This window comes from Mus caroli, unplaced genomic scaffold, assembly GCF_978045245.1.
Source record: "Mus caroli unplaced genomic scaffold, Mus_caroli_1 scaffold_9, whole genome shotgun sequence".
In the NCBI taxonomy this organism is placed as follows: Eukaryota; Metazoa; Chordata; class Mammalia; order Rodentia; family Muridae; genus Mus; species Mus caroli.
The window spans coordinates 37,318,250-37,333,745 of record NW_028227264.1 but is presented as its reverse complement, the minus strand read 5'-3'; the positions used below and the strand labels follow the sequence as shown (position 1 = coordinate 37,333,745).

At 40.2% G+C, this 15,496-nt stretch overlaps 1 protein-coding gene across 1 annotated transcript in view; it reads right to left on the bottom strand.

Moving 5' to 3' along the window:
* Lama4 (laminin subunit alpha 4) overlaps positions 1 to 15,496 on the bottom strand; it is a 146,397-nt gene that overhangs the window by 46,365 nt on the left and 84,536 nt on the right. The window contains exons 12-17 of the mRNA XM_021173805.3: positions 14,174 to 14,290; positions 11,841 to 11,989; positions 8,533 to 8,674; positions 7,360 to 7,456; positions 2,328 to 2,444; positions 17 to 196 (exon numbers count right to left, since the gene is read on the bottom strand). Coding sequence (XP_021029464.1) covers positions 17 to 196; positions 2,328 to 2,444; positions 7,360 to 7,456; positions 8,533 to 8,674; positions 11,841 to 11,989; positions 14,174 to 14,290 — 802 coding nt within the window. The remainder of the gene's footprint in view (positions 1 to 16; positions 197 to 2,327; positions 2,445 to 7,359; positions 7,457 to 8,532; positions 8,675 to 11,840; positions 11,990 to 14,173; positions 14,291 to 15,496) is intronic.

The window sequence follows — 15,496 nt, the reverse complement described above, 5'->3', positions numbered from 1 at the left end:
AGCTTGCAAGAGGTACCTGCATCCCGAGCAGAGTCCACTGCAGTGTTATATGCAGATGAGTCAAAGGTCTGCAGGTTCTGGGACCAGTTGCTGAGGTTGTTAGCCATTGGTGTGGTAACCTGTTGGACAGCCGCTGTCGTCTTGTTAGCTTCCTCAATGAAGAGCTTGGACTGGCCCAGGCGCTGGTGGGCGTCCCCTGCACACAGAGTAGAGGGATGTTCCCTTTACTGGAGAGCATGGATGGATCTCATTGTAAACACTGGGGTCAAATGGACCTCAAATTTTGGGCTGTGAAAGGAGACTAAGACGTTTAAATATATGACGACTGTGTTATAAGTTATAAGAACTGGACTATGATAAACAGCATTGATGCGAGTTGGTAAGACTCTGCAGTCCTGATAATACAAAAATGATTGCCTAAAATGTTTTAAAATTAAGAAGTAAATTACAAAACCAAACCAATAACAACAGTCAGCAGCAACAAACAAGAAACCTTAGTATTTATTTAGGTTAGTAATCTGGTTTGAAAGTGACAGAAAATGCACACAAAGTTTCAGCTTCTATGTTGTTCACATCTGAACTTCACCATAAAAGCCTCTTCCTTTTATGGAAAAGTAATTTCTTGTAGAAGAACTTTTGCCATAAAAAATGATGCTACATTTAGAACAGAAGTAAATAATTAAGAAAAGGTTTTTCTTTTCAAAAGAAAAACATGGCTCAGAAAAGCTTTAATGTTAAGATCCAAGTTTCACTAAAAAAAATTATTACATATTTAGGATGGGGTTCCCCAGAACCCACATGAGGTCAGAAGTGGTAGTGCACATTTGCAAGCCAGAGGCATAGCAAATTGGCAAACTGACAGAAGTATCCCTGGAAGCTTGTGAACCAGCAGGGGGCAGCAGAGATTACCACAAGTCTGAGACCAGTGTAGCTAGGGGACATAGGAAGTTCTAGGCCAGCCATGGCTACATGACCAGGCCCCTGCCTCACAGAATCAATAAGACAGCCAAGTGTAGTGAGACATAGCTGTAATCTCAGTCTTGAGGTACAGGCAGGGGGATCAAGGCAAGTTCAAGGCCAGCCTGGTGACCTTAACATAGTGAGTTCCAGGAACTTGAGACCTTGTTTTGAACAGCACAGACTGAAGACCAGTACCTGAGGTTCCTTGACTTTCAAAGTGTACAGTGGAGTCATGACCTATGATATATGCTCTCTCTCTCTCTCTCTCTCTCACACACACACACAGAGGCATACATTGTACACCCAGATAAAGCTTACTGCACATTTAAAATAAAGATAATGTAAGTTTACAACTACACATTTTTTCCTGATGATGGGATTATAGGTGATTTTTTTCTTCTTTTATTCCCCTCTCTAATGTGGGTTTTCACATTTTTTCTATAAGGGTAATTCACTACTTTTGTAATAAAAGTACTTAGTTGATATTTCTAACTTCAAGTTTTTAAAGTGAAGAAACATTTTGTTTAATCCTCTGTGCTCCAGATCTGGCTGGACATTGGTTTGAATCCTGGATTTCCCTCCTATCAGCTGCACCCATTGGAGAAAGTTTCCCAGCCTCAACAAACCTCAGGATTCTCTTCATCTGGAAGGCAAACTGTGACTCTGGTCTCTACAGCACAGACTCAGCAAACCCCAGTCAGTCATCTGTAGCTCTGATTAGGCTTTTCAGCTCATGCACACTCTCCCGGCCAGGGCTCCTTGGTTCCGAGGCCAGCTCATGTCAGCACAACACAACACCCATATCCAGCAGCCAGCGGCACCCAGGAAGGCACATCTGCGTCCAGTCACAGCCTTTCAAGACACCTTGACTCAGGTCCCAAAACAGGCAAGAAACTCTTGTTTCTCTACTTGGCATACTGATCTCCTTGCTTATTTGATAAGAACAACTTGACATCTAACAGAAGGATGCTGTTTACAGTGTGTGTGTGAGGGGGGTGGTGGCAGAGAAATCTAATGACCAAATTAGGGCATGCTGCAAGCAAGGAACAACGTTCAGAAGAGAGGTAACCAAGCAGTATGAACAGCACGATCCTACTCAAACACATGCAGGCATATGCATGCGGCACAGAGCAAAAATGGAAAGAAAGCTCTTCATTTAATGCTCATCTCTGGGTGATATGGTTGTAGCTTTATTTCTGAGGGTAGTTCTTGGATAGTAATGAACTTTTTTTTTTGGTCAGGAGAGAACAAACACCCTAAGATGAGTAGGGAGCTGATGACAAAGGAGTCACCTAATCCCCCTTTCCCCCAAGGCTGTTTTACACCAGTGGACAAACACACAGGACCTTGAAGCTCTGGATCCTTACCTCTCTCTGTTGCCTGTAGCTGCTTAACAGCATCATTCAGTCTGTCTCTGAGGGCGCCCTTCCTCCACAGGGCTCCTCCCACACGCCTGCTGGTGTCAGCCACTGCTTCATCATTGCCTGTGGAGAAGAAGTGGAGAAAAGTACCAGGTGGTCCATGATGCCTGAAGGAAGCCTCCACCTCGGCAGTGTGACCTCTGACTTGTATAGTGGATATGGAATACTCTAGCACTGTTGAAACACATGGTCTGTTCTGGTAAAAGGAGTTCAGAATAAGAGGTCCAGGATAGCTGAAAACTCCTGACACTGGTTGGGAGTGACTTAGGACGTCATGATGCTAATTTTTTTTTGAGAAACAGAGCAAAGCTGTGACTAATATTATCTAGTAGCACAAATGATAAATTAAAAAATTATCTATTTACATGATGATACATGGTTATAAGAGAATCTGACTATGCCCCTGCAGTTCTCTCAATAAAATTTTTATATGTCATGTACCTAAGACATGGCACAGATATATATGCACAGCTTGGTGAATTTTTACACAGTGAACACAAAATACAGCCACATGGACGCCATCAAGACAGAATGGTATGAGCACTCGCCAGGCTCCTGTGGACTCTGTATGGTTAGCCAGAGACCACCACTATTTGGAGTTCAGTCTCTGTCTGCCATTATCTAGCTTTGAGGATTTATTTTATTTTTATTTATGTGTATGTTTGTGTCTCTGTGGGGGTATGTGTACGGTACTGCGTATGCTCACAGAGGCCAGCAGAGGGCATCGGCTCCCCTGGAGCTCCTTAGAGATTGTGAGCCACCAGAGAGCGACAAGCTGGCATTCTCTGCAAGAACAGTTTGTCCTCTCACCTGATGACCCATCTTTCCACCTTCTTCACTTTGGAAAGATTTATTTTATTTTTAACTACATGTGTGTGTGCTGGAGGGTATGTGCGTGTGAGTGAAAATATTGTGTGGTTTTAAATTTGGTGTGTCCCCCCAATGACATGACAAAGTACTATGATTTTTATATATTTGTTTTGATATCTATAAAGTCATGTCTTGATATCTTTTTTTCATTTTCATTAGCATCTTCCAATTGCAAAAAACAATGGATTTCATTGTGACATTACATACATGTATGTAACATCCCTTGATTATCTTCAATCCCATATTATCATGTCCTGACCTCCTCACTGTTCCCTTCCTCTACCCCCAGGCCCTCTTCCTTTCACGTGGCGTCTCTAGCATTTTGCTTGTCTTTGATTAATTATCATATATATTATTATAAATATCATCATTCATTACTGTATCACACTTATAGCTGTACAAACACAACCACTCAGTGTATTTAGTGTTACTCACATGTGTTATCATTTAGATACTTTGCTCTTACTTTTCAAGACTGGCTACTGGAATTTTCTCTCTCTTCTTGAGGAAATTCCAGAATTAGGTCTATCTATATATCCACAGTGTTACAGTGTTTCAACTAGCATTGTATTGCACCTATAGATATATGGTGTAGAATTGTCTATTTCAGAGTTGAGTCTTTCAGTAAATATGGTATCTATTGTTCTTTTAAACTTTTACTTAAATATTTCATCTGTATTTTAAACATATTTATTGCACAAAATTCTGGGTTCTACTATTGAGCATCTTTATTGTCTTTTAGTAGTATGCTCTAGTTTTATATGTACCATTCTTATTGAATTCTATTAATTTTTCCCCTAGGTATTTGATGCTACTGGAAACAGTATTATTTTTAAATGCTAATTTCCAGCTTTTTTTTTTTAAAACTAAGCTAGATATTTATGTATAGAATTAGTAATGGATATAACCTGTCTTTGTTTGCAGTCTCATTGGAAAAGCCTTTTAATATTTTATTATGAACATGTTTGCTGAATATTACTTGATTATTCTTTATTAGATTATGGAAATTTTCTTCTGTTCTCTGTTTACTAAGAGTTTAAAAAATATTGGATTTGTGTTGTTTTATTAATGAAGTGAAGTGGGTAGGAAGGTGATCTGGGAGGAGTTGGAGAAGGGGAAGACTGATATATGTATATATATATGTATATATATACATATATATATATCCTATAGATACATGTTGTAGAATTGTCCATTTTACATTTTACATATAGAGAGAAAGTAGATAAAAAAGATTTCCCATGAATAGCGACATGAGCATATGAATTTTCTCCTACAGCTTGTAAATATGGTGGGCTACAATACTTTAAATATTAAATTACCTTTGAAATCCTGTTATAAATTTATGTTTTTCACCATATGCTACCACTTCTATACATGGTGTATTTGATTTGCTAAAATTTGGGTTTTTTTGAGCTGAGATCTTATTCTCTAGTCTAAGCTGGTCTTGGCTTTGTAGTCAACCTCCTGCCTCAGTAGCCTCCTGAATGCTGAGATTACAGGCATGAACCACCATACCTGGCTGATTAGGATTTTTGTGTCTGTAAGAGAATCTGGCTTGCATTTCCCCCTTTTCTATGCCCTACTGAGATTTTGATATTTACATTTTGTTGGCTTTTATAGGAAAATCTGGAGCATATTTCTTTTACTATTTCATATTTCTCTAAGTGTTTGTATAAAAGTGATGACCTTTCTTCTCTAAAATTTTGAAAGAATTCCTGGGAGCCTGGAGGCATCTTCCTGGGAGAGCTAAATGCCCAAGTTAACTGACCTGGGTCATCTACTCTCTGTGTATCATTTGTGAAAGGATCTGGGTTTTGTTTGTTTTGTTTTTGTTCTTTCTTTTCTCAAAAATATGCTCTGGGCATGATTTGCAAACTGGAATTATTCTTGAGCAAATCCTAGCGGACTGTGCAGTTGTATCCCTTTATCTGAACAGGAGACCAGCTTTCCCAGTAACTAGCATGTTGTATTTCTTGACAATTGGTCAATGAGTTGCCTCTCTTCCTCCCTTCTGTTTCCTGCAGTGGACTTCTAAAACCCGCATCCCCTATCTCCAGGGCTCTGTCGCTCCTAGCTCACTCTCTGAGTGCTTGTCAGTGCTATGCACAGAGGATATCTACAAGGTGGATCTTCACCGGTTTACTGTCATGAAATACGGTGCAACCAGGAATAAGCACCCATTTCCTCAGGATTCTGGGAATTTCCCAGCATTCCAAGAGTGACTTCACACACTTTTAGTGACAATGAACATCCATTCCCATTTGTTTTTAAAGTTTTTGTTTTCAGATATGGGAAGATAAAGCTTTAGCTTTTGTTTGGGGGCCTGTGAGTGCGTTAAATGCTACTTTAACCCCAAGTTTAGGGCTCTTGCTAACAATATGAGGAGCTTTGCTGAAAGTGTTTCTTTCCTGAGGGTGAAACTACCATCTTTCCAGGAGACTGTGGTAAGCAGAACTTTATGAAGTTTATTCCAGATTGTTAAATCGTTGTTACAGACAGTGAAAAAGAAAGACAGCTGTGAAGTGAACGTTCCTCATCACAGGAAGCCATTTGAAAATGGAGAAACGCTAACCTGGAATTAGGCTGTAGCTGACTACATGAAAACCAGAACTCATATCACAAATGTGCTTATTGCCCAAAGGAGAGAGTCCTGTCACGTTTACAGTCACTCATACGGTCCTAACTCCTTAATGTCCTTTGTACCCGGGAAGGAACTTAACCCCAAACAAACAGCTCATCAAATATGTGACCAGATCTGCCAAACAGTTGAAGAAGATGATAAAGGAAACTTATTGGATATCAAATGTGGGACTCTGAGGACATGCTAATCCCAGACAGGAAGGTAGTTTTTAGGAGGCTCAGAGGCTCGTTGATGATAGGATTCACTGAGAGCACATAGGCAGAATCAACAAGCAGAATAGAATGCTTAAAAGACTAGATTGTAAGGATCGACATATGCTGCCCCCCCAACAAACAAAACCATCAAACAGATTAGCCAGTACTTAGCTTTTAACATAGTTTGCTGTTGACACCCCAATTCTTTACTGCTAGTATTCACATTAATTTCCAGAAAGCATATTCAGAATTACCCCTATAATACACTAATATGGATTCTGTGATAAATTAGGACAGAGAAAATTAATGGCGTTCTTATTACCCTGTCTATCTAGAAAGCAAAAATATCAGTTGCCCTGTTACTAAGCATGCAGAATATGAAAATCAAAGTGTGATCATTTCTCTCTCTATTATTTTTTTCAGAAGAGGGAAAAAAGATAACGCATGGTTGACTTGAGGATAATTGATCTGATAAAATTTCATAAAGTTCTCCATTTCAAACTCAACTTGTTTTCAGCTGATAGCTAGAAATCAGCTAGATGCTTCCCAACTCACTTACAATGCTTACAATGCTTTAGGCTCAAATAGCTCAAATAGGGATGAGTCCATGACCTTGGTCCATTCAGTTGTCCCTCTCGAGGTTTAAAGGGACGGCAGTGTTTCACCATGTCCTTCTATTCCATTCTCAGTGTGCTCACTTTTAGAGCAGTGGGGAAAGCGTCTTTCCATGTGTCTTTTAGGCTTACCCACAGCCATCTACTGCAGCAAACACGAGCTATAGCAGCACAGTGCCGACCAGGTGGCTGGCAGTTTCCTGTCATCCCGGTCGGCTCTTAGCAGGATGACTTTATCCAGTTTCCTGAACCAGCTCTCAAAGGGATGATGCTCTCCCTTCACTTTTGAAAATGTGAAGGCTTCTGGATGACTAATGGAAGATCAAATTATGGGGAACATAGTTTTCATGTTGAGTGCATTTTATGGTTTTATCCCCTTGAATATTATGATCTTCCTACTAGTCAGCACATTGGATTAGCAGGATTTGCCACCATATGTTGGATACGTATGTTTCCATGCTGTTTTCCTGCATGGAAGCTCTTTTTGAATCATAATTTACTTTGAAATATCACGAATGCTGTTTTGTAACTTGATTATAAAGTATTGATATTATTTAGTGAAATATTAGTTATTCCTCAAGCCTAGGTCTTAGAAACCTGTATATATTTATAAAAGGTGGCTAGGAATCAGAAGGAGGAGAAAATGAGATATTTACTAGAATCTGCCTTGGCTTGCAGCTCTCTGGCTTGATTGAGAAGGTTGTCACTTTCATCCTTATGGTAAATGATCTGCGTGTCAATCCCACTCACAGCCTACAAAACAAGCAGTCAGAGAGGTGAGGACAGCTGATTGTTTCATAGTTTTTGGATTGAAATGCTGTTATTTGAAGTGATGTCATTTATCTGCTCAACACGAAGCAAACTTCACATAGCTTCACTTTCATAGCTCAGAACCAAGAACAGAGGGAGAGAGAAGAAAACAATGTTTTGGTGTTTTCAAAGTTGGTTCCCTTACCCCCCTCCCCCCCCCCAGGACAATCCAGCAAATCCCGGAGAATGCTGTGGCCATGGCTTGTCAAAAAGAAACCACCAGATAAATAATTATGAACTGAAGAGAGAGAGAGAGAGAGAGAGAGAGAGAGAGAGAGAGAGAGAGAGAGAGATTCATCTTAAGACTTAGAAGATGCACTAGCTTGACAATGTTTACTTTGGAGGCTTTGGCAAAAAGAAAAAGAAAAACTAAACAACCAACAGAGAAACATAGAGAAACTCAAGTTTGCAAACTGGACTCATCCTGATGAACTTGTAAACCCAAACCATTATGGTACACAATGCTCTTTTCTTAGTGCTCCTGACCTTTATGACACTTACATTTTTCATAGAAAGGTCAAGGGTTAAGGGATGATTAAAGAAAACCAGGGCTATATACACATATAATATATATTAATAAAAACCACATATTATATAATATATATATACAATACACACATATATGTAACACACATGTTATGTTATATTAATTTATATTATATAACTTATTACATATATAGATATATAACATATATTATATCATATGTGTATATACATATATAATATATATTCACTGAATATCTATATAGAATATAGATATTATATATAATATACATATTATATTTATATTTATATAGATTTTCTAGCACACACATATACTCACACAAAAGCAGAAGGGAACTATTTAGGAAGGAAGAAAGACTAGTAAGTGGGGAAGAATGAAGTACAGTAGCAAATAAAAGCAAGGCATAATGGTATTTTTGTATAAAAAAACAAGAAAGACAATAAGAATTAGTTAATCAAAACAGAGAGAAGAAAAGGCGATCTATCAACAAACCCTGATGTAAAGTAGTACTCACATCATAAATTCGATCAGTGATATTCAGAGCAAGTTCTGCTGTTTCGTTGGCTTCACTGACATAATTGGCGATATTTTCATAGACGTTTGATGCATCCAAAGCCTTCTGTACCAGCCCGTTCATGTCTGAACTGTGCAAATTTCTGCCAATAAACAATTTGGTTACTTCTCCTTCTTACTTCCATAGGAAATGGGGCCACACTTAGGATTTCATTTTGGTACTTCAGGGATCACAGATGCTGCCTTCCCATTTTTGCTTTTGTTTTTCAAAGCCACCTGCGTTGGAAGGTTTTCCTGAGTCTCCCTTCCTGAGGGTACATTACGATCACATTCATTTTTCTGCCCTGCCCTGAAGGTGTCCTTTTGACTCATGATAGCTGTTGCTTGTCAGTAGCTGCTAAAAATAGGAATGGCGATTTTAAGAGTCTCCTGTCCCTCTTTGCAAAGGTTTATTTAAGTAGTGCAGGTTGGACAAAGGCCTGAAGCCATATGCTGCTACCTACATGGGACTCAGCTGTCACTCTTGAAGGCCAGCCCCGGGGAGGGTACAGAGCTTGCCAGGCACACAATGGTGGGCTAAGGTCTGTCTGATTCTCTGGCAGCCTCCCCTCTGTCCTGAAACACCATGTTCTCTGCATTGTCCCTTCTAAGTTTGAGTAGGGTTCAGGGAACACTCACTGAGAACCTATCACATACATGTTCTCACATACAGAGGAGAATAACCATATTATCTTCTAAGGATTCACACAGGCATAGCAAGGACCAACGGGGTAAATGGTTGACATCCTGTGCCTGCATCTCCTGAACTTCAGGGTTTATAGTTATACTTAAACCATTTCTGAACTGGACTTACAAAATGTATTATAACATTTACTTTTCTGACCAATAATTCCCCTCTCCCTCTATTTGAGACATACATAGCCCTGGTTGTTCTGGAACTCACTATGTAGATGAGGCTGGCCTTGAACTCAGCCTGCCTCTGTTGCCTGTGTGCTAAGATTAAAGGTCTGACCCACTATGCCTGGCTAACCAACACTTTTTAATCATCTATCATGTAAATACCACTCTCACCTTCACAGCTCATCCTAATTCCTCTCTTTTACTGATTCTCAGGTTCAGTAGCGTCTTATTTTCTCTGAATTCCAAACACTTACAGCTAATATCACTTTCTTCACCAATACCCTGCATACTATGATTGTCTCTGCTTAGACTATTGGACACTGCAGATCCTACCCGGTGTGAAAAGCACTGATGAGCACAGTCAACTCTTCCTTAGCCTGCACTGACTAGCCCAGGCCCAGTTTGTTCCCAGGCTGAACAACTTCCTCTCTATTTTCCCAGCTACTTCTCTCATCGTTTAACTCCATCATCAGCCAATCTCCCCTGTAGCAGGCCTGACTTGCCCAATGGACAGAGTAAGAATCCACAAAAATAGTTCATTTTAGTTTTTTTCAAATCAGAATGAAAAGAATGAAGATAATAAAATGATATTGTTTTCATTTTGTTGTAGCCATGAAACAGAGCTTGATTTTGATAGAGAAAAGGATCAATTATGGCAAGAGTCATGCTATATGAAGGTCTGTCCCTTCCATATACTCTTTGTCTTCCCTCCCTTGGACCTCTTCCTAGAAATAGCATCACGAGTAAACTATGAAGAAAGTAGACAAGAAAAAATTATATCATGCCTGTAATCTCAGCATTTAGAAAACAAAGGCAGCAAGATTGCCATGAGTTTCAAACCAGCCTAGGCTGAAGAGTAAGACTCTAAGATCTTGTCCAAGAAATCCAAACAAACAAATACATAGCACCTAGGATGCACAAAGCCTGGGTTTGATCCCCAACAATGCACACAACAGCACAGCAGTACACACTTGTAATCCCAGCCCTTGGGAGGGAGAGGCAGGAGGATCAGAAATTTAATGTCGGAAGCCAGTCTAAGTTATGAGAGACTTTGAAACAAAACAAAACAAAACAAAACAAAACAAAACAAAACAAAACAAAACTCCCTACCCCACAAAAAGAGATGAAAGAAAAAAAAGTGTGCACACCAGATAAATGTTGAGGAATTTTCAATGTTTATATTTTGAGGGTGAAAGTTTATAAATTTTGAATGATTTCATGGATAGATTGAGTCAGAAACATGATGTCAGGTTGATTGACATTTGTGCCTATGGAGCCAGTAAAACACGCAGTAACTTCCATGGAACCCTGCTGGACCACCACTGCAGAATGACATTTAGAGAAGAGTGCCCTCTGTATATACCAGTAGGGTGCTGTAAAGATGAAGGAATTGTGAGAGAGAGCCAGAGGGTGGCTCAAAACTAATTATCAACCAATCTGCGATGTCATCAAAACAGATGTTTTATCTAAGTTCCTTTTATTGCTTTCATTCAAAGCATACTTCTTAGGGACACAACACCACACTGAATAAAATACTGTAGCACACCAGAGCTGCCATTGCTATAAGCTTTCATGCTTTATTTATGTCTCCTCTTCTTTCTTCTGCTTTCCCTCCTCTCCCCTTCACCTTTCCCCTCTCTTTCTCCCTTCTTTCCCCTCTCTTATTCCTTAAGCCACCCCCAACCCCCTACTCAGTTAGGAGTGATGTTTGAAATTTTTGGTGAGGAGGTAATAAAGGATACTGTGCACTTAGAATGAACGCTAATCTTGACCCTTGACCTTTCCAGGTGCCTGCTTTCTATAATGATCTCGTGATTTACTGATTTCAGGGTCATGAATTCAATTCCAATCTTTCGGTACATTTCAATTAACATTAATTGAGTGGCCAAAGGGTGTGTGACTCTTTTCTAGGTGCTGTGAAAGAAATTGTCAATTGATTTTTTTTTTCTCTTAACAGGAGTTAAATTAAACATTTCCTGCCAGGCACTGCAGAAAGTTGTGTTTAGCAGGAATCAGTTGTAATGCTAACTCCTAACCAGCTTGACTTATGGTATTTGGGTATGGAAAGTAAATGCTGGCTATAAAATAAGCAGGTAATGATGGTTGAATTAGATACTGTGGAGGGATTTAATTTCTTGCCCCAGTCACCTTATTGTGGAACAGATCTCACTTGCACCCTTGCCTAGAGCACAGGTTTCTAGTCTCAAAGAGTTTTAAAGGACAGTCTTCCAGAAACAATTCCAAAAAACTGATGCCTGACTCTGAGAAAACAATTAACAAACCAATTAGCAATCAAGCAAAGCCAAGCACAATCTACTTGCTGCATTTTAGTGACTCTGGTATGGAGCTGAATACAGATGTCTCACTTGGTCCATGTAAATGTTTGCATTTCTAAAACTGTGATGTTACCTGCTTAGCTCATCAGCTTCCTGTTGAAGGTTATATGCGTGGTCTGTAGCTTCCTGAACTAAATCATGACTGAGGTTACTCAGGTTGGATAGTTTTCCTTGCAGTTCATTTTTGGCTCCATCTATTTCTGCATAAATTCCAGATGCATTCTAAAGAAAGAAAAAGCAAATTAAATGACTTGAGTTTAGAGAACTGTAAAAGGGTTTCCCCAGATAACAACAAAACTGACCATTTTCCTTCTTGTCAATTTCAGAAACTACCATGCAGAGGATTTGTGTACTCCTGCATCTTCATCCCCCTCTCTTTGGAAATACATGCTGTAGCAAGTCCTAACTTCTTGGGTGAGATCGTGTTCCTGTAAGTCTGTTATCCATCCTTACTCTACTGTAATCATTGTATAGGATTATTCAATCATGATATTACAAACTCTTACATGATATTACAAATGCTTAGTCGTCAGAAACTGAGTTCAACTTGTTTTTGTTGCTCTAGATTAGAGCACAGTTTCTAACACACAAAGTTTACTTCTTAGAAGTTATATTCAGCCTTTAGACATTTGGCTGGTCACACTGCTTTGAATTACATAAACAGAAAAAATACCACTGGCATTCCATGTTCACTCCCTATCTCATTACTCCTTTAACAAGTGCCTACGTTGTACCTAGTCCATGGCTGACCAACACTCTTGGAAAGAAGACAGAACACAGTTGCTGCTTTCAAGGGCTGCATTGAGGGGGACAGCACAGACAGTCAGCAGTGACCACATAAGTGGACAAACTAATTTTAGAAAGCAAAAGATATTTTGAACAAAATACAGCATGTAACATGGGATGGATAGTGGTTGAAGATAAGAGGACCTCTTGGATTAACTAGTCATGAAGATATGAGCCATTTAAAGATCTAGGGACAGTAGGCACACAGGTCTTGAGCGAGGACTGAATATGGTGTTTCTGAAATGAGTTTGGTGAGCTGCCGTGTGGTGTGTGAGGAAGAGAGCAAGTTAAAGCATGAGGTCAGACAGGTGGGTGAGAACTAGGTCACAGAGTGCCTCGTGTATCATGGTGGAATATGGTTATGATCTGAAGCATCACTAGAAGTTCAATAGAAGAAATGATATAGCTTGATTATATTTTAAAACTCTGTTCCTACTAATGGATTGGGAATGTATCTAGAAGGGCCACGGTGGTGGCAAATGTATCTGTTAGGAGCCATCTCTGCCACCTGACAAGGGACACTAGAGAGCCGCAGCATAAGAATGATTGATATGTGTGCGATGTTCCCTTTCTGGTGCCACACTGCACGGGCAGCGCATAGCACTCCTGAGATGACTCCAGACACCCAGAGACACTGGGCATCACTATGTGGAGCAAGTAAGTGGTGAAGAAGTGGAAGAGAAAGAGAGACAGAAGAATGTGGGGACGATAAAGAGAGTCAGAACTAGAGACTTGAGGGTAATGAGGAACAGCCTGATCTGAGTAGCTGGTGATGCCACCTAAGGCCATGGTGAGGTTTTGGTCTGTGCTGCCATTGAGGGCCACATGCAGCAGCAAGAGTCCATGGCCATGCAGCAGCAGGATTCTGTTACCACCAAAGACATCTGCAGTCTGGGATGCCACCCAGGGACATGGTGATGTCTGGGGGCTGTGTAGAACTGGGCATCTTTGGAGAGCTGGCACTGAGGGTACGAAAGCAGGAGAGCTGTCCTTGCTTCTCACTGGCTGCAGCATTCAGGAGAGCCAGCCCTGCACCTCACCTGGGTAGCATCATAGAGCTGACCCTGATTATTGGGGCACAAGTGAGCCAGATTCAAGGAGTTTTGGAGAGGTGGTCCCAACATTTGTCTGCCGTGTAGTGATGTATGAGGAAGGAATGCCCTGCCTCACCCCTTGCTACCTATGGCAGGCAGAAAAGCTGGCTCCAAAGTCAACTGAGCAGGAGATCTGTCGCTGCCTCTCACCTGCTGCAGCATTCAGGAGAGTGGGTCCTGCACTTTGCCTGGGCAGCACAGTCGAGCCAGCAATCATGGTGTGGGTGAGGATGAGCCAGCTCCAAGGGCATAACAGTGGGAGAGCTGGTTCTGTCCCTTGCTAGTTGTGCCATTAGATGAGCCAAATGAGGCAGCGCTGGAGAGCTCCTCCCAGTGGTATGGGAATGGGAGAACTGTAACTGTGTAGTGTTAGTAGCTACTGGGTAATACAAGAAACTGGAGGTCCCCATTAGCTGACACTGTTTCTCAATCCTACTAACATGAATTGAACTGGATCATCCTGACATTGAGCTGCTGTTTAAAACTGCTATCATGGCAAGCTTGAGCAACCCAGGTATGCCCTTACCTTTATTATCTCATCAAGTTCCTCAAGAGTGAGCCGAGGTATGGTAAGAGAGTCTGCAGACATACTCAGAGAGGCACCCACAGCTTCCATCTGTTCCTTCACTCTCTCGTGTTGTTTCTGATGGAAGGAAAACAAAGGAGAGAGGACATTATTGTCCACCACAGAAAAAAAACTGAAGGAAAAAAGTTACACGACCATCCATTGGATATAGAAAACACCTTTGACAAACATTTTGACAAACATCCATTCCTGATAAAAGTCCTGGAGAGATTAGGGATAGAAGAGACATTGCCACATAAGAAAGGCAGTTAACAGCAAGCCCATAGCCAACATCAACCTGAATGGAGAGGAACTCAAATTAATTCTACTAAAATCAGGACCAAGATAAGGTTGTCCAATCTCTATATGTTTTCAGTATAGGACTTGAAGTTCTAGTTATAGCAATAAAACAACTGAAGGAGATCAAGGGGATGGAAACTGGAAAGGAAAAAGTCCAAGTTACCTTTATTTGCAGATGATATGATTAAAAAACATGAGACCCTAAAAATTCCACTGGTTAGCACCCACAGCTGATAAGCACTTTCAGCAAAGTAGTTGGATAAAAAAAAAATAACTCACAAAAATCAGTAGCCATCATGTATATAAACAACAAATGGACTGACAAAGAAATCAGGGGAACAATACCCTTCACAATAGCCTCAAATAATATAAAATATCACAGGGTAACTCTAACTAAACAAGTGAAAGACTTGTATGATTAAAAAAGGAATAATTTTAAGAGATTGAAGAAAGAAGTTGAAGAAATTAGAAGATGGAAAAGTCTTCCATGTTCATGGATTGCTAGGATTAATAAAGCAAAAAGGACATATTCCCAAAAGCAATGTATAGATTCAATGCAATTCTCATCAATATTCCAACGCAATTTTTCACAGACCTTGTAAGGACAATTTTCAGCTACATCTGGAAACACACACACACACACACACACACACACACACACACCTAAGATAGCTAAACAGTCCAGAAGAAAACCTGCTAGAATAATCAATATCCCTGATCTCAAATTATACTGCGGAGATGAAGAGATAAAAAGAGACGAAGAGTAACTGGAATGGGAGGAACAAGTGGGGCAGGAAGGGAGGATGAGGATGAGGGAGGGAATATAAGAAGAGACAGCTAAAAATTAGGAGCCATATAAACAGGCTGTATGGAAACCTAATACAGTAGACGATTCCATACTATGAAGACCCTCTAAATGAAATTGACCAATAATGGGGAGATAGAGCCACAACTGGACATCTTTTGTCACTAAATGAAAATTCC